General features: G+C 36.4%; 2 protein-coding genes across 13 annotated transcripts in view; both read left to right on the top strand.

Annotated features, from left to right (window-relative positions):
• Positions 1-8,991, top strand: part of P4HA2 (prolyl 4-hydroxylase subunit alpha 2) — a 66,542-nt gene extending 57,551 nt beyond the window's left edge. For 7 of the 12 annotated variants that reach the window (XM_049707255.1, XM_049707247.1, XM_049707256.1 and 4 more), the window contains one exon: positions 8,867-8,985. In XM_049707255.1, the coding sequence (XP_049563212.1) occupies positions 8,867-8,949 (83 nt within the window). In that variant the 3' untranslated portion in view covers positions 8,950-8,985. Of the gene's footprint in view, positions 1-8,866 lie in introns of all 12 variants that reach the window. The other 5 variants (XM_049707257.1, XM_049707258.1, XM_049707259.1 and 2 more) reach the window with 3 other exon arrangements.
• Positions 8,992-9,103: 112 nt separating this feature from the next.
• ACSL6 (acyl-CoA synthetase long chain family member 6) overlaps positions 9,104-27,514 on the top strand; it is a 291,721-nt gene continuing 273,310 nt past the window's right edge. Inside the window, exon 1 of the mRNA XM_049707244.1 lies at positions 9,104-9,793. The gene's annotated coding sequence lies outside the window, so the exon portion shown is untranslated. The remainder of the gene's footprint in view (positions 9,794-27,514) is intronic.

Consider the following 27,514-nt stretch of genomic DNA (forward strand, 5'->3'; position numbering starts at 1 on the left):
ATTTCTGGGCTTTCTATCCTGTTCCATTGATCTATATTTCTGTCTCTGTGCCAGTACCATACTGTTTTGATGACTGTAGCTTTGTAGTATAGTCTGAAGTCAGGGAGCCTGATTCCTCCAGCTCCATTTTTCTTTCTCAGGATTGCTTTGACTCTGGTGAATATTCTTGTACTTGTTTCTTGTACACATATTCCTATTCAGTTCATGGGAATGAAATTACTATTTATTTCATGGAAATGGAATTACTGGGTCATTGAAATTTGTTAGATTATGCCACTTTCTCAGAACAGTTGTATTTTCACTTCACCAGCCATGTGATTGCACGGCAATCCTTACCAGTATTTTGTATTTGTAAGACTCTTAAATTTCAGACCTTCTGGTGGTGTGTAGTTGTATCGTGTAGTTTTATTTTGCATTTCTCTGATTATGAATGGTACTGAACACTTTTCATATTTTTATTGGCCATATGGATATCTCCTTTTATGAGTTCTTTTTGAGTCTCTAGCCCAACTTAACACTGAGTAGTTTTTCTTACTCATTTGTAGGAATACTTTATATATTCTGGATACAAGGTTTTTATTGGTAGTCTATGTTGCAAAAATATTCTTTGGCTTTAGTGGCTTGCTTTTTCTCTCTCTCTCAATGGTGACCTTTTTGTTTTTTTGGAAGAGAAATACCAATGTTTCTTCCTAAAATCATTCAGCAACAGTAAAATGACAATGAGAAACTGCTTTCAGTTTAAGTGAGTTTAGTTCCTCAGTTCTACAGTTTATAATCACTTTAATATAATCTAAAAAGAAAAATATTTCTATCAATCATGGTCAGTGTAAAAATTAGTTAAACCTTCTCTGTTCTCTTATATTGTGTTCCAGGTTTGGAGATAGCCACTAGTAAATTGTCAACAATTGTCAATACATGGACATACCACTTAAATGTTTAGAGTTTGGGTTCTTCCAAACAGTGGGAAAGATCTTGTCTTATCTACTTTATAGAGTTTGTGGGATGCTATATCAGTACTAACTAATACTTAGAACATGATTATTCACTTTTTAAGCTCTTCATATCCTGGTTAGACAGCAAGATACCTGAGTCCACCCCTTAACTCCATGACCTAAGGCAAGTTAACTTAATGATGCTGTGCATTAATTTCCTTAGCTATGAAAGTTGGATAACATATCAATTCCATAACTTTGTTGTTACAGCAAATAGTCTATTGTTTAGGTAGAACAATTGAGAGAATTTATGAACAAAAGGACTAAACAGATGATTTAGTTTTCCTAATTGGTCAGCTTAAGGGGGAGAGTTATAAGGATTATAGAGTTCTAGATGAAATTATAGCATACCTCAAAGAGACAGCCACTTACCCCCTGGTTAGATGTTCTTCCTGAAGTATTTCTTGGGGATGCGGGCAGGTGAGGATGCAGTCATGAGCCTGACCTCAAGTTACTAATAGGGAAATGAGTGGTCTTCCCATTTATTTCAGGGGGCTAAGCATAAATGTCCTTTAGGGGAGACGTCCCTTGTCCTTCAGGTAATATAAGCCTTTCAACTTCATTCTTTTTCAAGATTTCTCAAAATTTTTCTAATTTTTGGTTATTCTGGTGTGAAATGTGAAATAAACTGGAGTCACTTATGTCAAAGAAATTTTTAATGGAGAAAGGAGGTCATTAAGGAGGTAAACCAGGTGGAACCGAACTTTTGAACTCAGCCAAACCACAAATATTCCAAGGACTCTGCAAGAACACCTGCAGCTTGTCACAGTAATGAACTTTTACTTGCTTCTAGTGATAGCCTTAGCACTCAATCATATTTAGCCAAGACTAACTTCTGCCTCCAACTCCAATTACATTTGTTTGTAATGCAAACCTTCTTTCTCTGCCTTTAAAAGCCCCTGACTTTTACTCCCTAGTGGGGCACTGGGTTGCTGCCCAAATCTGTGTGCCCCATATTTCAATTCTTTGATCCCAAATAAATGCTTTTTGCTTGATTATTGCCTCCTAGGTTTGTTTGGGTTGACACTGGGTGCCTTGCATTTCCATATGAATTTTAGAATCAGCTTGGCAATTTCTGCAAAAATGCCAGCTGAGATTTCAGTAGGGATTGTATTGAATCTTTGAATCAATTTGGGGAGCATTTTGCCAACTTAATGTTAAGTCTTCCAGTCCAGAAGCATGGAATTTTTTTCATATATTTAAAGTTTTAAAAATTTCTCTCAGCAGTGTTTTGTAGTTTGCAATGTATAAGTCTTATACTTTTTGTTAAATTTGATTCTATATAGTATATTATTCTTGAAGCTGTTGTTAATGGAATTTTCTTAATTCCATTTTTTTATGTTCCTTGTTAAGATATATAAATGTAATTGATTTTGATATGTTGATTTTATACCCTGTCATCTTGCTGAATTTTTCCATTAGTTCTAGTAGTTTTCTTGTGAATTCCTTGGATTTTCTACCTGTAGTCTGTAAATGATGGTTTCATGTCTTCTTTTCTAATTTTAAAAAATTATCTTATTGCTGTGGCTAGAACTTCTAGTATAGTGTCGAACAGAAGTGGCAAGAGTAGACAACCTTACTTTTTCCCTGTTCTTAGCAGGAAAGCATTTGGTCTTTCACCATTAAATATGATGTTAGCTATGAGAGTTTCACACATGTCTTTATCAGGTTAAGGAAGTTCTTTTCTATTTATGTTTTGGTGAGGGTTTTTTTTTTAAGTCATGAATGAGTGTTAAATTATGTCAAATGCTCTTTCTGCATCTGTTGAGGTGATCGTGTTTTTTGTCCTTTATTTTAGATAGTATCGTACATTAGTTGAATGTTAAACCAACCTTATATTCTTATATATTATATTCTTATATTAAATAAGATAAATCTCACTTAATCATGGTGTTTAAATCCTTTCTACATATTGCTGGATTTGGTTTGCTAATAGTTTAGGATTTCCATGAGGCTTCTGTAGTTTTCTTTTCATATGATGTCTTTGTCTGGCTTTGGTATCTAGGTAATATTGACATTATATATTTAGCTGGGAAGTGCTCTCTGTTTTCTGAGAGGGCTTGTGAAGGATTAGTATTATTTTTTAGTTAAGTGTTTGATAGAATTCACCAGCATTCACCATCTGGGCCTGGATATTTCTCTGTGGTAATATTTTAAATTACTAATTCAATATCTTTAGTTGCTATAGATCTATTTAGATTTTCTGTACCTTCTTGAGTTTGTCTTGGTAATTGTACCTTTCTGGGAATTTTTCTCGTTCATCTAAGTTGTTTGCTTTGTTAGCATAAAGATGTTTATAATATTCCCTTATAATTTCTTAAGTTTCTGTAGGGTTGATGCTGCTGTTCTCTGTTTCATTACTTTATTCCTTTATTTATTTGTTTATTTTCTCTTTTTTCCTTGTCACTTGAACTAAAAGTTTGTTAATTTTGTTCATCTTTTCAAATAAACAGTATTTGGCTTCCTTTATTTTCTCTATTGTTTTTATGTTTTTTATTTCATTCATTTCTGTTCTTATCCTTATTATTTCATTCCTCTACTTGCTTTGATTAGTTTAATCAAAGCAAGTTTCTTAAGGTGGAAACTTAGGTTATTGATTTGAGACCTTTGTTTTCTGATATAGGCATTTAAAGCTATACATTTCCTTCTAAATATTGCTTTAAGCTGCGCCCATAGATTTTTACATATTGTAGTTTTGTTTTTACTCAGTTCAAAATGTTTTCTAATTTCCACTGCAAATTTTTCTTTGACCTATGGGTTATTGAGAAGTATGTTGTTCAATTTCCAAATATTTGAGGATGTCTAGGATTTCTGGCAGTTTTTTATTTTTAATTTTATTCCATGTGATTGGAGAATGTATGATTTAAATCTTTAAAAATTCATTGAAACTTATTTTATGACCTAGCATATGATCTGTCCTGGAGAATGTTTTGTGTGAACTTAAAAGGTATGTGTATCTGATGTTATTTGGTGGAGTATTCTATAGATGTCAGGTCAAGTTGGTTGATATTGCAGGGGAAGCAAAACTTTATATCTACTGTCTTAGGGCCTAGGTCTGGGCCTGAGAATGAAATTGATATGACAGATTAACAGGAGAAAAACATGTAGAATTTAAAATGTACATGAGAGTCCCCATAGGAAAATGAAAATTCCCAAAATGGATAGGCCGAAGTGCTTATATACTAGGTTGAACAAAGAGTAGCAAATGTGGAAAACTGACTAAAATACATGGGGATACTAAAAGAAGTTGAGTTATTTTAACAAGGTCTGTTTGTACAGATTTCTCTTGGCCTCTACTCCCAATCTCTGGGGATTAGAATGTTGCTTTCATCCTGGTATTCAGAGGACATCTTTCACATTAAGTTTTATCTCCTGCTTTCCAGGAGAAAAGAGGAGGTCAGAGTGCCCTACTTGCACTTGCTGTTTTTCTAGTGTCTTTAGCTCAAAATAATTCTTATGCCAAAATAACATAAGGGTGCCATATTAGGGTGCCATATTCTGCCACTCCAATAATATTATTCAAGTCTTCTGTATTCCTCCTGATTTTTTGTGTAGTTGTTCTATCAATATGGTTGCTGTTTGCATGGTATATCTTTTACCTCCCTTTACTTTCCAATTTTCTTAGATTATTTTAATTTAAAGTGTGTTTTTGTATGTAGTATGTATTTAGAGCTTGTTTTATTTACTCAAACTGGAAAACTCTGTCTTTTGCTAAGGGAAATCAAAAGTGATGGAGAATCTTCAGGCAGGAGGATTTCAGATAGGATGTCCAGGGAAGACCTCTTTGTGAAGGTGATATATAAACTGAGACCTAAAGATTAGAAGGAATCAGAGTGTAAAGAAAGGAAGGGAAATAGCATTGTAGGTAAAGGGAACAGATTCTGAGTTGTAAGAGAGCTTGACGTTTTGAATAACTGAAAAAGAAGGCTGGTACGTAGGGAGCCAGAAGACTGTGGGGGCAGATGAGGTTAGAGTGCTAAAAAAGAGCAAGCTCATATAGAGTCTTGAAGACTATGATCAGGAATTTGTATTTTATCCAAAATATTTAAATATTTGAACAAGAGAAGAAACTTGATCCAAATTATGTGTAGTAAGTCTGAATCTAAAGCCTGGTAAGCGAGAAAGAGCATATGCTGAAAATTTTCATTAATTCAAATTAAATATGATTTACAGCCTCTTTCCTGTGCTGGTGAGAAATTTACTGTCAGTCACTATGGGAGTTCTGTTCTTTGCAAAGTTCCCATCAAAGTGTAGCAGCCTAACAAGGTCCACAGAAAATAGAAGGAAGCCCCACAGAAAATAGAAGGAAGCCTTCCAACTTTGACTTTGTCCTGGTCATTGCTGATAGTATATGGATGTTTGTTGACATCCACAGTGTTTCCTTAAAAGATGACAGTTTTCTGCTTGTGTGCCACATTGGGGTTCAGGAATCTGTGGAGGCTGAGAATCCTGGTACTCCTTTTGGTGTACCATAGAACCATCATTTCTGAGGCCTAATTCTTTCTTAGAGATGCTGCATGTGAATGTAGTATTCAGTTCTCTTAACTAGACTTTTGTCTTTTTCCTCTCTCTACTGACCTTTTTTTCTGTTTTGAGAAGTTGCTCAGTTTCTCTTGTTCTCGTTAAAAGCTCTGAGCATGGTCTCACTTAGATTTTTACAAGACAGGAGCAACAGTTATTTCTGATTATCTTCTTTTATGAAGAAAAATAAAACAGCCTAAGGGGATAGAGAGGAATGGAGTCTGATATTTATGGAGATAAGGGCGAGTCCTCTCTTAGTAGAGTCCTGAATGCAATAAAGAAGAAGAGCATTTAAGTCAGAAGGAATAATAAATATAAATTACCTGGAGATGGAGAATGATTGGTGCTTTTGAGGAACAGTAAAGGTCAGGCCACTGTGGCTGGAGTGGACAAGCAAGGGTGGGGACGTTTAGCAGATGAAGTAGGCAGATACCAGAGCATGGAGGACCTTGCAGGCTGGGGCAAGGACGTCAGGATTTTACTGTGAGTGAGACCATAGAGGATCAATCACTTCTGGTTGCTCTGTGAAGAATAGACTGTAGAGGTGGCAAGATAGAAGAAAACCCTACTAAGAGACTACTGCATTCATTCAGGAAAGAGGTTATAGTAGCTTGGATGAGAGTGGTTGTGATGAAAGTAATGAGAAATGATTGCATTTGATATACATTTTGAAGGTAGAGATGACAGGGTATGGTAATGGATCTCGTGTTTGTTATGAAAGCAAAAAGGAAGTCAAAGATGATTCCATGGCTTTTTGGTTGAATGGGTTGAATGGTGTGCCAATTACTGAGATGGGGAGTGAATGAAATAACATTTATAAAGCATATATTCTGATACCAGGTACAAAGTACTCAGTAAAAAGCAGACTTTAAAAACATTAGACCCGTGCCCTATATTCTGAATGCTTTGTTACCTTGGTGCGGTAATTATCTTTTCCTAGACTCAATTTCAAACAGTGGTAACGATTCAATAAATGTTAGCTATCCATCAGAGAACGGGAACAAGGCTAAGCAGTTATAGAAGTCTTCTGCCATGGGAAGGATGTACGGCATTGGTGTTTGAGCTGTGCCATCAGTGTGTTGTAGGATTCTCCTTTGAGTGCTGCTTAGCTGGATCCTTACTATATCACTATCAACCGATTTATTTATTTATTTATTTTACTATCCACTGATTTTTTTTAACATCTTTATTGGAGTATAATTGCTTTACAATGGTGTGTTAGTTTCTACTGTATAACAAAGTGAATCAGCTATATGCATACGTATATCCCCATATCCCCTCCCTCTTGCGTCTCCCTCCCACCCTCCCTATCCCACCCCTCTAGGTGGTCACAAAGCACCAAGCTGATCTCCCTGTGCTATGTGGCTACCTCCTACTAGCTATTTTACCTATGGTAGCGTATATATGTCCATGCCACTCTCTCACTTCATCCCAGCTTACCCTTCCCCCTCCCCGTGTCCTCAAGTCCATCCTCTATGTCTGCATCTTTATTCCTGTCCTGCCCCTAGGTTCTTCAGAACCTTTTTTTTTAGACTCCATATATATGTGTTAGCATATGGTATTTGTTTTTCTCTTTCTGACTTGCTTCACTCTGTATGAGAGACTCTAGGTCCATCCACCTCACTACAAATAACTCAATTTCTCAACTGATTTTATAAAAACGGTATTTTGTAAGTTGTCTTTACAAATTTGACCATAGGGACCCAACCCATAGGACCCAACCCACAGGGACAGAAATTCCATTGGCTGGTTCTTACACCCTCCTGGCTTCAGCCTTGTTTTAAAATTTTGATCCAAAGCACTGGATACTAGATTTGGAAATTGTCTGCTTAGATGTGTTATTTGAGGTAGCTATGGCATGGTGGTTGAGAACATGAACTTTAGGGACTTCCATGGCGGTCCAGTGGTTGACTTCGCCTTCCAATGCAGCGGGTGTGGGTTTGATCCCTGGTCGGGGAGCTAAGATCCCACGTGCCTCGCAGCCAAAAAACTAAAACATAAAACAGAAGCAATATTGCAACAAATTCAATAAAGACTTTAAAACTGGTTCACATCAAAAAAAAAAAGCTAAAAAAGAAAAAGGAACATGAACTTTAAAGCTTGAATGCTTGATTTTGACACTTTATTAGCTATGTGACCTTGGGCAGGTTATTTAATCTCACTATGCTCAATTTCCACAAATATTAAATGGTGAAAAGAGTTCCTACCCTCATAGAATTGTTGTGAGGGTTAAATGAGTTTACACATGATGATATGTAGAAGAGTGGTAACCACTCAATAAATGTTAGCTACTATTATTATTAAAAAGATAGAGAGGGAGAAGTAGACTAAGGGCAGAGTTTGGGCAAACATAGCAACATAAAAAAAAGCAGACACTTTTTATGTTTTATGTTTATGAAACAATGATGGCTGTAGTTATCTTTAATGGAATGATGGCTGTGTGCCAGTCACATTAAATCTATTATTTAATCCTCATTACACTAACCACATACAGAGTAAAATCAGAACTTTAAACATAAATAAACTTGCCCAAGACATCGCAGCTAGTAAATGGATAAACTATCATACACCAGAGTTACCACAATATATACCTATATTGTATTTCTTCTTTGAGGCAGGATTTGATAAATATCATAGACCCTCTTTGAAACTAGAGGTGGCCTTAAAGATCATGATATCCAGATATACCATTTTACTGATGCAGAAATTTGTCCTTTGAAAAGTGAATAATTGATCTGTGTTTCCTGAGTCTAAATGTTCAGCTTTTTTTATGTGCTCACTTATGTTCTTGTTTATTCTCCCAATGGGATCTGAAACTTTCCAGGACATGCTCCTCTCCTTTTGACCTTAAGGACCAAATTTAAATAAAGACAGCTGAGTAATCTGTGAATCTAGAATTATAACTTGTCTGTTCGAGCTTATTTTTCTTGTTGAGCTCTGCCAGTTTTGAAGACCATAGACTTTTAACCAGCTAATAGTTTGGACTTGGCTTTTTAATGAATTGTGTGCTCAGCTTTGATCATTTTATGTCTAGACTGAACTGTTTAGTTTCAAGTATCATAGCATGCTTAACTTATGGTTCCCAGCAGCCAGCTTATATTGATCATCCTGGCATTTAAAAACTCCTTGACTTACATTTAGTTACTTCCCAACTGGTTGCTTCCCTCTAGTGCTTGGTTTCCTGAAGAGCATATAATCAGATAGTTTCCTTTTAGCTTTCACAGTGTAAGTCAATTACTGTGGTTTGTGTTGTGTGTATTTGCACATGTGCATGCATTTGTATTAGTCTCCTCACATTAGTCACTCTTTTTTTAACTATAGTGGTCTAATGAATGTTACTAAATGCCTTGCAGATGCTGACCTCTGGAATCAAGAAACTCCAAACCTCCATGCTAGTGATGGCCTTGTTTGGTTTTCTGGGCTGCACATGGGCTGACATCTTCACATCTTGGTATGGGCCAGGCAAGGTAGTATTCTCCACAAATGATTCTTAGTTCCCAGCATCAGGTGTGGCCCACTTGTTCTCTATCAGGGTGGAAAAGTCTCACCACATGTTTTTAGTTATAACTAGGGGACAGTGAGAAAGGAGTTTCCAGAAATTAATACTTTTCATTTTGGAGGCCATTAAGGGACTGGACCTCACATAGCCCAAAGGTTTTTTTCTGGGAAACATGTGTTTATGGTGTGTATACTTTTTGTGAGGTCTAGATATTCTCAGGACCTTTAGGAATGTTCACATACCTTTTGTGGAATGTCAGTGATTGTGGGTAGTGTATATTGTATGACCTGAGAATCCAGTCTGCTCTTTTCTTCCTCACCTGAAACTTCAGTGTTCATTCCTATGTATTGAAGTGGTTTTATCCTACAGGGTTTCCATGCCCCACATGATAAGATTACCTATAGGGTGAAAGGATGAGATAAAGGTCCTTTCCTGATGACATAGCTCACTGTATGGGCAAAGTGTTCAATGTCCCACTGGGAGTGCCTTTCTCTCTTTCTTGAAGCCAAAGGCTAGAACATTGTGACCATCATATCTCCTTTAGCTCCTCAACTCAGTGATGCAGAAAGAGCTGACTCTCTCCTGGCTCAGGGGACCTGCCTTTCATTGGAGCTTTGGTCCCAGTGAAGCAAGCTGGGAAGCCACTTGTCCAGTTCCGATGGGCCCTTTCTTCTATCCCCTTGTAGGGTGCATGGCTAACTTGATTTCTGTGGAAGAACAACTGGTCCAGGCTCTGAAATAATATATTGTTTTGGATGAAGCCAAACTGTCTGATGAAAAGGTAAAGATAATTCATTATTCCCACAGTCAGTCTAGGACCTTGCCCTTTTCTCACTCTCCAGACATAGAAATTTACATGAATATGATCCTCTAGTGTGCCTACTGTGCCATTCCTAGTAAATGGAAATCTTCTCTGAAGGGACACACCACTTTAAATCCAGGTCACACAGGCCCTGCTGAACATGAGTTCACAATTCTAAATTCCAAAACCCATTCACTATAAGTGTCAGCAGAAACAATAGAAAACAAAATTAAAATTAGACCCCCAAGAACTTTTGAGATAATAGAGGCTTGTAAGATAACTATATTTAAAATAATTAAACATACAAAAAATGAAATAGAAAACGTTAGAAAGCAACAAAATTCATCAGAAGACCATACAGATTTGAAAAGAACCAAATATATATTCTTTTTTTAAAAATAAATTTATTTGTTTATTTTTGGCTGTGTTGGGTCTTCGTTGCTGTGCGTGGGCTTTCTCTAGTTGCAGCGAGTGGGGACTACTCTCCGTTGTGGTGCGTGGGCTTCTCATTGCAGTGGCTTCTCTTGTTGTGCTCATATACGGGCTCTAGGTGCGTGGGCTTCAGTAGTAGTGGCTCACAGGCTCTAGAGCACAGGCTCAGTAGTTGTGGTGCATGGGCTTAGTTGCTCCGCGGCACGTGGGATCTTCCCGGACCAGGGCTTGAACCTGTGTCCTCTGCATTGGCAGGAGGATTCTTAACCACTGTGCCACCAAGGATGTCCCCAAATATATATTCTAAAAGTAAAAAGCAGTTCTTGAAATTGAAAGCTCACCGGATGGGTTAAATGACATGTACTGGTTATTAAGCTATCCAAGAGACATTTTGTATCCAACCTTACCCTTCTATATTCTGCTTTGGTCCTGGAGCTAGGACTTGGCAAACTACATTTCTCCTTTATTAATTGGCTTCCTGTCAGTTTCTGCCAACTGGAAGGCACTAAAGGTAGAATGAAATGCAGTAGGAAGAAGAAATGACCTGTACTCTTCCTTTTTGCTTGCTGTTCCTGTGAATGTCAATCCATGAATAGTTGTAAACTCCAGCATTGGAAGGTGTTCCCAGTTTTTTCCCAGTCTCCTAGAAGCAGTCTTATTTTGTGTTCATAGATAGCAGTTTCATGAAGTCAGTGCTCTTTCTTATTTAAGGCTTGAGTCTCAGACCTTTGGTGCCCCCCTCTGCACTCTAGAAATAGTCAGACAGCATCATCCTCTTCAGAAATCTGTGTTATAGCTCTGCAGGGTCCCTAGGTTTAAACCATGGTCCTCCTTATACCTCTTCCCTTGTTCCCCTAGCTGTAGGGATGGGAGCAGCTTCTGCCGTTACTATCACTGTGTTATTTCAGTGTTCCTTTTCTGTCTTTTCATTCCCTGTAGTGAGTTCTCTTTGATTTAATTGTGTGGCTTCATAGCAGATTAGGCCAGCTAAAAAAAGAATAGGTATCCTGGAAGATTGCCTGGAGAAGTCAGCCAGACATAAAAAGCCACATATTGTATGATTCCATTTATATGAAATGTTTAGAGTAGGCAAATACATAGATACGGGTGTTAGATTAGGGGTTGCCTAGGGCTGGGCGGGGGGAAGGACGTTGGGGAGTGACTTCTAATGAGTATAGCGTTTCTTTATGGGGAAATGAAAATGTTCTGCAATTAGTGGTAATGTACAATTCTGTGAATATTCTAAAAACTACTCAGTCGTACATGTTAAACATTAATTTTCTGGTATGTAAATTTTATATCAATAAAGCTATTATTTTAAAAAGTGAGTTCACTCAGTTTTACATAGAAGACAAAAGATCCCCAATTATGGTGAATGAGAGAGCCCGTTTACTTCATCAAGGCAAATATGTTGACCAAAGAACATTTCAATGAAGGATTCCATCAATTCTTGAATTTCCTGGTCAAGATAGAACTGGTTGGCTAGCAAGAAAAATCTGTAATTTTTCAGAAATTTACCTTTTGTTCCTTAGATGCTCTACTATTTTTAATATGCATTAAAAATAACATTGTAGAAATAAATCTGAATATAATAGTAATCACAAGAAATGTAAATGCATTAAACTTAGCAATTAAAAGAGAAATAGTCATTTACTATTCAACAAATACTCATGAAGTGTATACTTTATGCCAGGCCCTATTGTAAACACTTGGGACATCAGTGAGTAAAACAGACAAGGATTCCCATTCTCAGAAACTAACATTCTAGCTAAGGGAAAGAGACAGTACAATATACTGGATAAGTATGTTATATAGTATGTTAAAATATAAAAAGTACTATGAAAAAAGAAGAAAAATAGAATAGGGTAAGCAAGACTCAAGGTGCTAGGAAGCTACAATTTAACTGATACATTCTCAGATTCAGTAAAAAAATTTTAGCTATATTATGTTTACAAAAGAGACAGAAAACCCAATAATACAGAAAGGTTGAACAGTAAAAGAATTGTAAAATATACTCCAGGCAATTATTAAAGCCAGTATGGCAAATTAATATCAGACAAAATGATCTTTAAGGCAAATAATGATTTTAGGGATACTGAACTTGTTTGGGTGTATTATAATATTGTATACAAATACGAAAACAAATATTTATAAAATTGCTGGGAAGAATTGATAAAGCCATAATTATTGTGAGATATTTTAACATACATACACAGTCCTTGATAGATCAAGCAAATAAAAACACATTAAAGTAGTAGATGATTTTAATAATACAGTCAATAAGCTTGGTATAATGAGCGTATATAGAATCTTGCATGCTCATTTCAAGTGCATATAGAACATAAACAAATTCCTTACACACTAGGTTATAAGATAAACTTCAGCTTTAAGAATAGGTATCAGACAGACCATGTTTTCCAATCACCATTCCGTGAAGTTAGAAAGTAACAAAAATAACTTTTAAAAGTTCATGTTTAAAAAACAAATATATATATATATATATTTATTATATATATATAATAAAATAAAGTAAAATATATAACGAATATATATATAATGAATCGGTAATGATATCATCATAGAAATTAGAAAATATTTAATGGAATGACTATAATGAAAATATCAAATCTTGAGGGATGCATCTAGATTGTCTTGGAGGGATATTTATAGCCTTAGATGCCTAAATTCCAAAGGGAGAAAGGCTGGAATTAATGAGGTAAGCTTTGTTAAGGTAAATGAAAATTCTGCATTGTATTTTAAGCCTCAAAAACTGCCATCACTTTATTTTTTAATTGTAAAATTGGTTTTACAAGGATGAGTGTCTCATCTATGTTCTGAATGTTAAGAGAATCTTTACAATTATTTTAAACAATTTTGTTGACTAGCACATAATGCCCTGATTGTCAGGAATAATGTCTGACAATGTCTGACAAATATAGTTTACGTCTTTAATGACGTAAACTATACCCTTTCTAAACATATACCCTTTCTACAGAAATTATTTTAAAAATCTTCCTTTCCTATAGCAAACCCTTATAGTCTCAAAGTTATAAATTAAACATATTTTGGAATTATTAAAACAAACCTTTCAACATGACTCAGAAGCTTGATTACATATAATGACAAGATAAAAAAATAAGTATACATGTAAGTTAAACTGTGTAAGAATAGACATTAAAGATTTGGTAACCTTTTCCTTATCGATCAGACTAGTTGTAATTGTAACATGGCTTGTCTTTTCTGAATACCTTTAAGAGTCTCCTATGCTTTCAAAGTTCGTTCAAGTTGTTAACTGAGGCTTGCCAACCCCTGACTTTATTTAAACTTTTTTACACAAATTGAGTTAGCAACTATGGTGCTTACAGTTTTCTCTTTCCACAGTGTGCCAGTCAAAGAGTTAGAAAAATAACAGGGGAAACCCCCAAGAAAGTAGAAGAAAGGAAACAATTCAGATAAAGCAGAAATTAGTGAAGTTAGAAAAAAAGAAGGTGCAATTTAGAGAAGCATCAAAACCAGAAGCTGGTAATGTTTGTAAACATTAACAAGATAATCAATCCTCTGGCTGGGATGGTCAAGAAAAAAAAAATACAAATAAACAATATTAAAAGTAAAAATTGGGACATAACTATATATACCATGAAGTTAAAAATGAATGTACAACGTGATTCACGTGATTCAGAAATGGGCAGAGGAATTGAATAGACATTTCTCCAAAAAAGATACTCAAATGGCCAACACGCATCTGAAAGTACACTCAGCATCACAAGTCATTAGGGAAATGCTAATCAAAACCACAATGAGATACCACATCACACCTGTTAGGATGGCTACTATCAAAAAACAAAGCCAGAAAACAGTCAGAAAATAACAAATATTGACAAGGATGTGAAGAAATTGGAACCCTTGTGCACTGTTGGTGGGAATGTAAAATGATGCTGATCCTGTGGAAAGCAATATGGCAATGCCTCAGAAAATTTAAAATAGAATTACCATATGATCTAGCAATTCTATTTCCGGTGTATACCCAAAAGAATTGGAGGCAGAGTGTCCAGGACTTATTTGTACACCTGTGTTTATAACAGTATTATTCACAACAGTCAAAAAGTGGAAGCAAGCCAAGTGTCCATCTACAGATGAATGGGTAAACACAATGTGGTATAGACATACAATGGAATTTCATTCAGCCTTGAAGAGGAAGGAAATTCTGGTACATGCTACAATGTGGATGAACCTTAAGGATATTATGCTAAGTGAAGTAAGCCAATCATAAAAAGACTATATGGTTCCATTTATATTAGGTATTTAGAGTAGTCAAATTCATAGAAAGAGAAAGTGGAGTGGTGGTTAACGGGGGCTGCCAGGAGAGGGGAAAAGGGGGAGTTGTTGGTTAGTAGGTAAAGAGTTTAAGTTTTGCAAGATGTAAAAGTTCTGGAGATTGGTTGCGCAGCAGTGAATATATTTAACACTGCTGAACTGTACACTTAAAAATATTTAAGATGGTAAATTTTATAAGTATTTTAGCACAATTAAAATTTTTAAATTAATAAATATTAATAATTTAAAAATTATGAACAACTGTATGCTAATAATTTTGAAAAGTTAAGTGAAATGGACAATATCTTAGAAAAATGTAAATTACCAAAACTGAAAACATGAATAGATCTATAATTATTAAAGACATTAATTCAAAAGTTTAATACTGGGCTACTGTGGTGGCACAGTGGTTAAGAATCCACCTGCCAATGCAGGGGACACGGGTTTGAGCCCTGGTCCAGGAAGATCCCACATGCCACAGAGCAACTAAGCCCGTGCGCCACAACTACTGAGCCTGCGCTCGAGAGCCTGTGAGCCACAACTGCTGAGCCCGTGTGCCACAACTACTGAAGCCCGCATGCCTAGAGCCTGTGCTCCACAACAAGAGAAGCCACTGCAATGAGAAGCCTGCGCACCGCAAAGAAGAGTAGCCCTTGCTTGCCACAACTTAGGGAAAGCCCGCATGCAGCAACGAAGACCCAACACAGCCAAAAATAAATGATAAAAAAAAATCTTATCTATGAAGTTTAATACTGCCCAAAAAAGATAAAAACATTGTTGCTTTGGTTCCCACATTCTTCTCTGACTGACCTCAGCCCTTCTCATCTGTGCTAGTGAGAGCAGTGAGGGAAGAGTTCATGGATCAGCACGTTGGAGCCTGTGTCCCTTCTCTATGTGGTCCCAGCCACTTGGAGCTTTAAATCCCATTGCTTCCCTCTACCCACCTTCTGCTTCAGTCAGTCTAATCTCTTCAGTCTTTCCTCATAGTCTCTGTTTTGAAACTGTCTTTGTATAGCTTCTGCTTGGAAGCCTGCCTTTTCATTTATTTTTCCCGTTGTCCATTATTAGGGTCCATTTAAAATCTCAGCTGATCAAGGGCTTGATAAGACTCTGGGAGGCTGTCCTACTAGCCTAACCCTTGATGGTTCATGCTCAAAAAGTGTGGATTTGACATTTCACATGCTTACTTTGAAATTGCTCATTTTGCCCTGTCCTGTTTTGGGTTTTACCCATTGTCACCTGTTCGATGTATTCCCCCTCGTGTCATGGGTGATACGTGGATAGTTAGAGCGTGAGTCCAGGGTTCTTGAGGGTGGGGGAGAAGGGGACAGTTACTCTGCTAAGAATGCTCACCTCTTCAGCTAAGCTGCTAATGACCAGACTCCCTTCCGGGCTCTCTGTCTGCTTGTTGCTTCCCTGGGGTTCCGATTACACCCTGGAAGCCTAGTTCACAGCACGTTTCCTGCACTTGTACTCAGCTATCTGACCTATTAAGATATATGGATAGTTTCCTGGCTATCTTAAGTTTCTTGTGTCTCAGATAAGGTTGATTGAGAGGTATTTTTGGAACAATGACAATGGTTTCATTACCCCTCCTCCCTTTAATCATGTATTCAACTCGCAGCAAATATTTAATGAGTAATTATCATGTGCCAGACACTGTTTTTGGAGCTAGACTACAGCAGTAAAAAACAAAAAAATAATTCTAGCCCCAGTAGCAAGGGGTGACAAAACAAACAAACAAATAAACAAACAGGAGTAAATTATTTGCTATTATAGAAGGTGTAAAGAATCATGGAAAAAAAGAAAAGTGTAACAGGGTAAAGGGTATCTGGAGTGCTGGAAGTAAGGACTATTTATACTACTACATAGGATGGGCAATGTAGTCCTCATCAAGGAAGTGATATTTAAGCCAAACAGTGATGTGAGGAAGATATCCAGATGGCTGTACAAGGAAGGAATATCCTAGGTATGAAGAACATCTACAGCGAAGGTCCTAAAGGAGGAGTTTGTCTGGTGGGTTTAAGGAGTAGTGGAAAGCCAGAATGAGGAAGGCATAGAGTAAGCAAGGGGGAGAGTAGTAGAAGATGAGGTCAACGAGGGAGTGAAGGGCCAGATTATGTAGGACCTTGTAAACCATGGAGACTAATTTTTACTGAGTGAAAGTGGAAGTTTTTGGAAGAGTTTGATCAGAGGAGTAACATGGTCTACTCTTATTTTGAAAGGATCTCTCTGGCTCTTATATTGAGAATAGATTGACCTGTTAGGAAAGTTATTGGAAAAATCTAACTAAGAGAACATGGTGGCTTGGACCAGAGTGGTCATGGAGGAGTTGGTGAGAAGTTGTCATATCCTAGGGTAATTTTGAAGGTAGAACCATTGTTATTTCATGATGGAGTAGAGAAGGAAAGCAAGACAGAAAATGAGAGTGAATCTAGTTTTTAGCCTTAAGAGCTGGAAGAATAGAGTTGTTGTTAACTGAGACGGGGAAGGCAGTGAGTGGGTGGAGCATGTTTGGGGGCAAAGTTCAGCCGTTGAATTTGAGTTATCTGTTATACTTCTAAGTAGAGATGTCAAAATCATACATTAACATTGTAAACAAAATTAAGACTATACAAAAGTTTTTAATTAGAGATGCTTTTGGCAGACAATAATAGCTTAAACAGTGAGGAAAATGTAATATCACATATAAAAAGAAATCCCAAGATCAGGCAGTTTTAGGGCTGGTTGATTGAGAGACTCAAACATGTTATGAACTCAGGTTCTTTTCATCTCTTCTGTTGTTAATGTATCTGCTTCTCCTCAGTTTAGCTGTCTTTAATTAACATGTCTTTAATAATTTAGGTATCATATTTAGAGACAGCACAATAACCAGCTAAAGAGCTATTTTTTACTTTTATTTATAACACTGAAGAAACCTTTTCTGATGTCTCCCAGTAAACTTATATCTCATTGGCCTAAATTGCATTAGTTGCCCATGCTGAAACAAATCACTAGCGAGGGGAACAGGACCATCATGATTAATTTAGACTACTCAGTACATGATCAGTGGACGGCCCCAGCTTTCCTTGAAGCATTTTGTATGTTGAGGGGGTTGGATACCTGAACAGAGTTATTTTCATGGGAAACTAGAAGATGATTATTAACATGAGAGCAGAGTTGGCAACCAACATGACACTTGTAGCAATAAAGAAATAAAAACCACCTGTAATCTACCTGATAAAAATAAACATGATGTCTATATGTTTACAGGCTTTTTTTTTCTTACATACACTGGCATAAAAATATATACAGGCACACTTCAGAGATATTGTGGATTTTGTTCCAGACCACTGCAGTAAAGCAAATATTGAAATAAAGTGAGTCACATGAATTTTTTGGTATCCCAGCGCATATAAGTTATGTTTACACTATACTGTAGTCTGTTAAGTGTGCAATGGCATTATATCTAAAAAGCAATGTACATACCTTAATTAAAAAATACTTTATTGCTGAAAAGTGCTAACCATCATGACAACACAGAGTTGCCACAGACTTTCAATTTGCAAAAACAGTGTGAATGCAGGGAAGCAAAACACAATAAAATAAGGTATGCCTGTATTTCTTTTGACCAAATTTAGTTAAATTAAGTTTTAACCAAAATTGTATCATAATATTTACTATTTTATAACATGGTTTGCTAGCTAATGCCTTTCTGTGAGTAAATGTGGATTTCATCATCATTTTAATGGTGCACTATTCTATTATGTAGCTGCATCATAATTAGTAAAGTTCCTCCTGTTGAACATTTTGAATATTTGGAAAAATGCTTCATTGAACAGTGTTTGTTAGTCTTACATGTTTGCACACTTCCTTGTTGTAATGTCATACAAATGAAATTGCTGAATCCTAGACTTGTAGGGTTGCCCTTCAGAGAGATTATATCTAGCTGACTGTGGATGTACTTATCATCTTTCCTAACCTGTTCAACCAGATATTGCTGATATATTTGTTGATCTGTGAGGCAGTTATAGCTTAGTGATTAAAAGCATTGGTTTGGGAGTTACACCTACCTGGGCTTATATCCTGACTCTATTATTTATCAATTGTATGACTTTGGGAAGTCATATGACTTAACTTTTCTGAGCTGGTTTTATCTGTATAGTTGGATAGGGGAGGTGTTAATACTTGATTTATGGGATAGTTGGGAAGATTAATGGAGATAATTTTTAAATTCCTTATTCTAGGGCCTGGTATATAGTAAAGTCATAGTATTTGAGAGATGCATTTTAAATTTAAGATAAAATCTCTTAATTTTGATTACTCTTATCTTCTCACTCACCGCCCCCCCCCCCCCGCCCCCGACAAATCCCATAGCTGGGCTGAGAAAAGAGATGCACTGAACCTTCTAATCCCTGAAGATAAGGAAGACTTGGGAAAATTAGTGGATCTGTACAAGGTGCTGAAGCATCTAAATATGGTTTGGTCATTAGTGGAGAGCTTTGTCCTTCAAGACCCATCCATTGGTGAGCTGGCTTTGTGTGTGTGTGCATGTGCACATGTGGGTGTATACACGTGTGTATGTGAGCTTTCTCATATTTCTGAATCTCTTTCTGAACTTGTGAGGGTACTTGAGAATAATGTGTTGCTTGAAAGTTTATTAGATCTTACAAATAAAACTTTTATTTTAGGGATTTCTTTTACAGACAGGTATTTGATGTATTTTTATTTCATAAATGTTTATTGGTCTATTTAAGCTTTGTGTTTCTTGTACCCACTTTTGTCACTTTGTCTTTTCTAAGTTTTAGAATTTATTGGCCTATATTTGTTCAAATTTATTCCTTTATGATATTAGAAATACTTTGCATTGTTGATTATTTTTCTTATCTCACTGTTTAATTTATATCTTTTATTCTTGACCATTTTGACTATTTAAAAAATGTTTTTAAAGAATCAGCTTTTGGTTTTATTTATTTATTTATTTTTTTGCGGTACGCGGGCCTCTCACTGCTGTGGCCTCTCCCGTTGAGGAGCACAGTCTCCGGACGCACAGGCTCAGCAGCCATGGCTCACAGGCCCAGCTGCTCCGCGGCATGCGGGATCTTCCCGGACCGGGACACGAACCCGTGTCCCCTGCATCGGCAGGCGGACTCTCAACCACTGCGCCACCAGGGAAGCCTGGTTTTATTTTTTTCTGTTCTTTATTGTGGTAAAATATGCATAACATAATATTTATCATTTTAACCACTTGTGAGTGTGCAATTCAGTGGCATTAATTAATTCACAAGATAGTGTTGTACCCATCAGCACTGTCTGTCTCAAAACTTTTTCTTTTGTTATCTCCAACATAAACTGTGTAACGGTTAAACAGTAACTCTCCCTTCTCCTCTTCCACTAGCCCCTGGTAACTTCTATTCTGCTTTCTGTTTCTGTGAATTTGCCTATTCTAGGTAGCTCATATAAAAGCAGTATTTGATCTCTGTGTTTGCCTTAAGTCAATAAGCGTGTTTTTGAGGTCCATCCATGTTGTAGCATATATCAAAATTTTATTATCTTTTATGGCTGAATAGTATTCTGTTGTGTGTTTGTGCCGCATTTTGTTTATCCCTTCATCTGTTGATGGATACTTGAGCTGTTTCCACCTTTTGGCTGTTGTGAATAATGCTGCTATGAATATTGGTCTACTGATACCTGTTCGAGTCCCTTCTTTCTGTTCCTTTGGATGTATACCTAGGAGCTGTATTGCTTGTTCATGTGGTAGTTGTATGTTTAACTTCTTGAGAAATCGAGAACTGTTTTCCACAGTGGCTGCATCATTTTACTTTCCCACCAGCAATGCATGAGGGTTCCTATTTCTCCACATCCTTGCCAACACTTCTTATTTTCCATTTTTAAAAATTATACCCATCCTATTAGGTGTGAAGTGGTATCTCATTGTGGTTTTGATTTGCGTTTCCTTAATGACTAATGATATTGAGTATCTTTTCATGTGCTTATTGGGCATTTCTATCTTTTCTATCTTATTGGGCATCTTCTTTGGAGAAATGTCTACTCAAATCTCTTGCCCATTTTTAAAAAAAAATTAATTAATTTATTTTGGGCTGCGGTGGGCCTTCGTTGCTGCATGTGGACTTTCTCTAGTTGCAGTGAACTGGGGCTACTCTTTGTTGCGGTGCACGGGCTTCTCATTGCAGTGGCTTCTCTTGTTGCGGAGTATGGGCTCTAGGCGCACGGGCTTCATTATTTGTTTGCACATGGGCTCAGTAGTTGTGGTTTGTGGGCTATAGAGCGCAGGCTCAGTAGTTGTGGCATATGGGTTTCATTGCTCCGTGGCATGTGGGATCTTCCCCGACCCGGGCTCGAACCCGTGTCCACTTAATTGGCAGGTGGATTCTTAACCACTGCACCACCAGGGAAGCCCATTGCCTGTTTTTTAATTGGGTTGTTTTGTTGTTGAATTTTAGGAGTTCTTTATCTTTTCTGAATATTAATTCCTTATCAGGTATGATTTTTAAATATTTTCTCACAATCAGTAGGTTGTTTCTTCACCTTCTAGTATTCCTTGATGCTCAAAAGTTCTTCATTTTAATGAAGTTGGGTTGTTTTTGTTGCCTGTCATTTGGTCATATTGTTGCCAAATCTGGTGTTATGAAGATTTTCCCCAGTGTTTTTTCCTAAAAGTTTATAGTTTTTGCTCTTAAGTGTAGATCTTTGACTAAACTTAATGGATTAAACTAAATGGCTTTCAAGTTAATTTTTGTATATGACATAAGGTAAAGGTTCAATTTCATTCTTTTTCATGTGGATATCCAGTTTTCCCAATACCATTCATTTTTAAGAGAGTTCTTTCCTCATTAAATGATCACATCATTTTTGTCAGAAATCAGTTGACAGTTTATGTGAGGGTTTGTTTCTGGGCTTTCTATACTATTCTCTTGGTTTATATATGTGTCCTTTGGCCAGTTACATAAAAAATTTTTTTAATAGTGGTAAAATACATATAACATAAAATTTACCGTCTTAACCATTTTTAAGCATACAGTTCAGTAGTGTTACATACACTTTGTATTTGTGCCACCAATCTCCAGAAATATTTTTATTTTGTAAAAGTGAAACTCTATACTCCTTTTCACCTTTCCCTTTTCCCCTTTCCCCTGGCAACCACTCTTCTACTTTAGGTCTCTATGATTTGACTACTCTAGGTACTTTATATACATGGAATCATACAGTATTAGCCTTTTTTTGTAACTGGCTTATTTCACTTAGCAGTTGTCCTCAAAGTTCACCCACATTGTAGCAAATGTCAGAATTTCCATCTTTTTTAAGGCTGAATAATATTACATTGTATGTATATACCACATTGTGTTTATCCATTCATCTGTCTTTGGATTCTTGGATTGCTTCCAACTTTCGACTTTTGTGATTAATGCTGCTGTGAATATAAGTGTACAAATAAATCTTCGAGACCCTGCCTCCAATTCTTTTGGGTATATATATCCAGAATTGGACTTGCTGGATCATATGGTAATTCTATTTTTAATTTTTGAGAACTGCTGTCCTCTTTTCCGTATTGATTGTACCATTTTACATTCACCCCAACACTACACAAGAGTTTCAATATCTCCAAATCCTCATCATCACTAGGTTTTTGGTTTTGTTTTTGTTTTTTGATATCAGCCATCCTAATGGGTATAAGGTGGTATCTCATTGTGGTTTTGGTTTACATTTCCTTAATGATTAGAGGTATAGAGCATCTTTTCATGTGCTTATTAGGTATTTGCATATCTTCTTTGGGCAAATGTCTATTTAAGTCCTTTGCACATTTTTAAAACTCAGGTTTTTTTGGTTGTTGTTGTTCTTTCATACTCTTTAATTGCTGTAGTGGCTTTGTAGTAAGTTTTGAAGTCAGGAAGTGTGAGTCCTCCAACTTTATTCATGTTTTCAAGACTGGCTATTTGGGATCCCTTACAATTCTAGGTGAATCTGAGGATCAGCTTTTCCATTTCTGCAAAAAAGGCTATAGGAAATTTGATAGGGATTGCATTGAACCTGTAGATTGTTTTAGGTATAGTATTGGCAGATGTACAGTGGCTTAAGACTTCCTATCCCTTCCATTTATTTAGGTCTTTTAAAATTTCTTTTAGCAATTCTTTGTAGTTTTCATTATACAAGTCTTTCACCTCCTTGGTTAGATTTATTCCTAAGTATTTAATTCTTTTATATGCTATTATAAAAGGAATTGCTTTCTTAATATTTTTTGCAGATTGTTCATTGCTGGTGTACAGAAACACAACTTTTTGTGTGTTTATCTTGTACCCAGCAACTTTGCGGTTAGTTTATTAGCATGAGTAGCTTTCTTGTGGATTTTTTGGAGATTTTGTATATATAGAATCATGCTCTCTGTGAATAGAGATTGTTTTACTTCTTCCTTTCCAATATGGATGCCTTTTATTTCTTTTGTTGTCTAATGGCTCTGACTAGAACTTCCAGTACAGTGTTGAATAGTAGTGGTGAAAATGGACATCCTTGTCTTGTTCTGGATCTTCGGGGGAAAGCTTTCAGTCTTTTGCCAATGAGTATGATGTTAACTGTGAGTTTTTCATGAATGCTCTTTATCGTGTTGAGGAATTTTCCCCTCTATTCCTAGTTTTATGAGATTATTTTTTATCATAAAACGGTGTTGGATTATGTCTAATGAGAATCCTGCATCAATTGAGATGATCAAGTGGTTTTTTTACCCCTTTGTTCTATTATATGTGATATATTGCATTGATCCACTTTTTTAAAAAAAAATAAATTTATTCATTTATTTATATTTGGCTGCGTTGGGTCTTCGTTGCTGTGTGCGGGCTTTCTCTAGTTGCAGCGAGCAGGGGCTACTCTTCGTCGTGGTATGCGGGTTTCCCATTGTGGTGTCTTCTCGTGTTGTGGAGCACGGACTCTAGGTGCGCGGGCTTGAGTAGTTGCGGTACGCGGGCTTAGGAGTTGTGGCTCTCAGACTCTAGAGCGCAGGCTCAGTAGCTGTGGCACATGGGCTTAGTTGCTCCACGGCATGTGGGGTCTTCCTGGACCAGGGCTCAAACCCGTGTCCCCTGCACTGGCAGGTGGATTCTTAACCACTGCGCCACCAGGGAAGCCCAAAGGCAAATATATTTTAATGTAACAAGATGGAGGAATTATACTAAGCTAACACTAATAAAAAGAAAGCTGCAATAGCTGTAGTAATTTCAGACAAAATGGATTTTGGAGCAAAGAAAATTATCAGAGATAAAGAGAGATAATTATATATATTAAAGGAGCTTATTCTCCAAGAAGACATAACAAACCTGAATGTATATGCTTCTAACAGCATAAAATGAAAATACATGAAGCAAAAACTGATAGAACTGAAAGTAAAAATAGGAAAATCTACTATAATTGTCAGAGACTTCAACATTCCCCTATCAGTAATTCACAGATGCAGCAGGTAGAAAATCAGTAATGATATAGTTGAACTGAACAGCACCATCAGTCAACTGGATTTAATTGGCATTTATAGAATACTTCATCCAACAAGGGCAGCATACATATTCTTCTCAAACTCACATGGTACATTCACCAAGATAGTCCACATCTTGAGACATAAAACACATCTTTAAAAATTTGAAAAAATAATAAGACATACAAAAAGTATGTTCTCAGACCACAACAGAGTTAAACTAGAAATCAACAACAGAAAGACAACTGGAAAATTCCAAAGTATTTGTAGATTAAACAGCATACTTCTAAATAAAATATAAATCAAAGAAAAAGTCTCAAGAGGAATTTAGAAAGTTTGATCTAATGAAAATGAAAATATTACAATGTATCAAAATTTGATGCAGCAGAAGTAGTGCTTAGAGGAAAGTTTATAGCATTCAATACATATGTATTGGAAAAAGAAGAAAGGTCTAAAAGCAGTAATCCAAGCTTCTACCCTAGGGAACTAGAAAAAGAAGAGCAAATTAAGTCAAAAGTAAGCAGAAGAAAAGAAGTAATAAAAATTAGAGCATAGGGAATTCCCTGGCATTCCAGTGGTTAGGACTCTGCGTTTTTACTGACAAGGGCCTGGCTTCAATCCCTGGTCAGGGAACTAAGATCCTGCAAGCTGAGTGGCACGGCCAAAAAAAAAAAAAAAACAACAAAAGAGCAGAAATCAATGAAATTGAAAACAAGAAAACAATAGAGAAAATCAACAAAGTCAAAAGTTGGTTATTTGGAAAGGTGAATGACATTGATAAGCTTCTTGAAGAAAAAAGAGAGAAGATACAAATTACTAATATCAAAAATGAAAGAGGGAGGGCTTCCCTGGTGGCGCAATGGTTGAGAGTCCGCCTGCCGATGCAGGGGACACGGGTTCGTGCCCCGATCCGGGAAAATCCCACATGCCCCGGAGCGGCTGTGCCCGTGAGCCATGGCCGCTGAGCCTGCGCGTCCGGAGCCTGTGCTCTGCAACGGGAGAGGCCACCACAGTGAGAGGCCCGCGTATCGCAAAAAAAAAAAAAAAAAATGAAAGAGGGGCCATCAGTAATGATCCCATGGACATTAAATGGATAATAAGGGGAATGTTATGAACAATTCATGCCTACAAATTTGATAACTTAGATGAAATGCATCAGTTTTTTGAAAGAATCTACCAAAAATCACACAAGGAGAAAACAGATAATCTGAATAGGCCTGTAGGTATTAAGGAAATTGAATCAGTAATTAATAACCTTCAAAAACAGGAAGCACCAGGCCTAGATGGGTTTACTGGTGAATTCTACCAAACATTTGAAGAAGAAATAATACAAATTCTGTATAGTATCTTCTAGAAGATAGAAGCAGAAGAAATACTTCCTGACTTATTTTATGAGGCCAGCATTATTCCAATTTCCAAATCATAAGAAGGCATTACAAGAAAAGAAAACTACAAACCGATATCTATCATGAACAATGCAAAAATGTTAAACATTGGTAGATCGAATTCAACGATGTAGAGAAAGAATTATACACCACGGCCAAGTGAGATTTATTTCAAGAATGCAGGACTGGTTCAGCACTCAAAAGTCAATTAATGTAATCCACTACATCAATAGGTTAAGAAGAAAAATGATATTGTATCAACAGATGCAGAAAAAACATTTGACAAAATTCAACACTCATTTATGATTAAAAAAAAACTCTTAGGAAAACTAGGGATACACAGAAACTTTCTCAATTTGATAAAGAACATCTACAAAAAACCTACAGGTAACATCATACTGGTGCGAAAGTAGATTCTTTCCCCACCTAAGACCAGGAACAAGACAAGGATGTCATCTCTCACCACTCCTATTCAACATTGTACTAGAAGTCCTAGCTAATGCAGTAAGACAAGAAAAGAAATAAAAATTATAAAGATTGGGAAGGAAGAAATAAAATGTCTTTATTTGCAGTAGAAAACTCCAAAGAATCAACAACTTCTAGAACTAATGATTATAGTAAGGTTGCAGGATTTAAGGCTAATATACAAAAGTCAATTGTTTTCCTAAATACCAGCAATGAACAATTGGAATTTGAAATTAAAAAACACAACACCATTTATATTAGCATACACAAAAAGAAATGTTTAGATGTAAATCTAACAAAATATGTGCAGAATTTATGTGAAGAAAACTATCAGGCTTCCCTGGTGGCTCAGTGGTTGAGAGTCTGCCTGCTGATGCAGGGGACACGGGTTCGTGTCCCAGTCCGGGAAGATCCCACATGCCGCGGAGTGGCTGGGCCCGTGAGCCATGGCCGCTGAGCCTGCGCGTCCGGAGCCTGTGCTCCACAACGGGAGAGGCCACAGCAGTGAGAGGCCCACGTAACGCAAAAAAATAAATAAATAAAATAAAAATGGGGGAAATTAAGAATATTAAAAAATAAAACAAAAAAACTATCAGACTTTGAGGAAGGAAATTGAAGAATATATAAATCAGTGAGGAGAATGCTATGTTCATGGATAGGAAGACTCAATTTTTTAAGATGTCTGTTATTTCCAAACTGATCTATAATAGGTCCAACACAATCCAAATCCTTGTTGATGTTGACAAATTGGTTCTAAAGTTTATTTGGAGAAGCAAAAGTCCTAGCACAGCCAAGTCAAAATTGAAGGTGAAAACAAAGTTGGAGGACTGATGCTACTTGTCTTTAAGACTTAATATAAAGCTACAATAAACAAGACAGTGTGGTACTGGTGAAAAAATAAACAATGGAACAGAATAGAGAGCTCAGAAATAGAATAAATATAGTTAACTGATCTTTGAAAATGAGCAAAGGCAATTTAACAGAGAAAGAATAGTTTTTCAACAAATGATGATGGAACAACTAAATGTCTACATGCCAAAAAAAAATGAGTTGAGAATTCTCTCTTCTGTTACCTAAAAGAGTTTTTATAGGATTGAATTATTTCTTTTTAAAAATTTATTTATTTATTTATTTGGCTGTGCCAGGTCTTAGTTGTGGCATGTGGGATCTAGTTCTCTGATCAGGGATAGAACCTGGGCCCCCTGCATTGGGAGTGCCGAGTCCTAACCACTGGACCACCAAGGAAGTCCTGAATTACTTCTTCTTAAATATTTGGTAAGTTCTGTTGTGTGTGTGTGAAAGTTTTAAATTACAAATTAAATTTCTTCAATAAATATTGGTCTTCTCAGAATTTTCTTTAGTTTACTCAGTTTTTGTAATTTGTGTTCTTCAGGGGATTTGTACATTTTATATAAACTGTCATATTTCTTGATATAAAGTTGCTTGTAACATTTTCACTGTATTTTTAATGTAGTGGGATCTGTAGTTACATTTACCCGTACATTCCTGATACTGGCAATTTGTATCTTCTCTATAATTTTGTGATCAGCCTAGCTAGAAGTTTATTACTTGTATTGATTCTTTTCAAAGTTTTACTTGTATTCTTTTCAAAGCTTATTACTTGTATTGATTTTTTTCATTCTTTTG

The sequence above is a fragment of the Orcinus orca genome, chromosome 3 (assembly GCF_937001465.1).
Source record: "Orcinus orca chromosome 3, mOrcOrc1.1, whole genome shotgun sequence".
NCBI lineage: Eukaryota > Metazoa > Chordata > Mammalia > Artiodactyla > Delphinidae > Orcinus > Orcinus orca.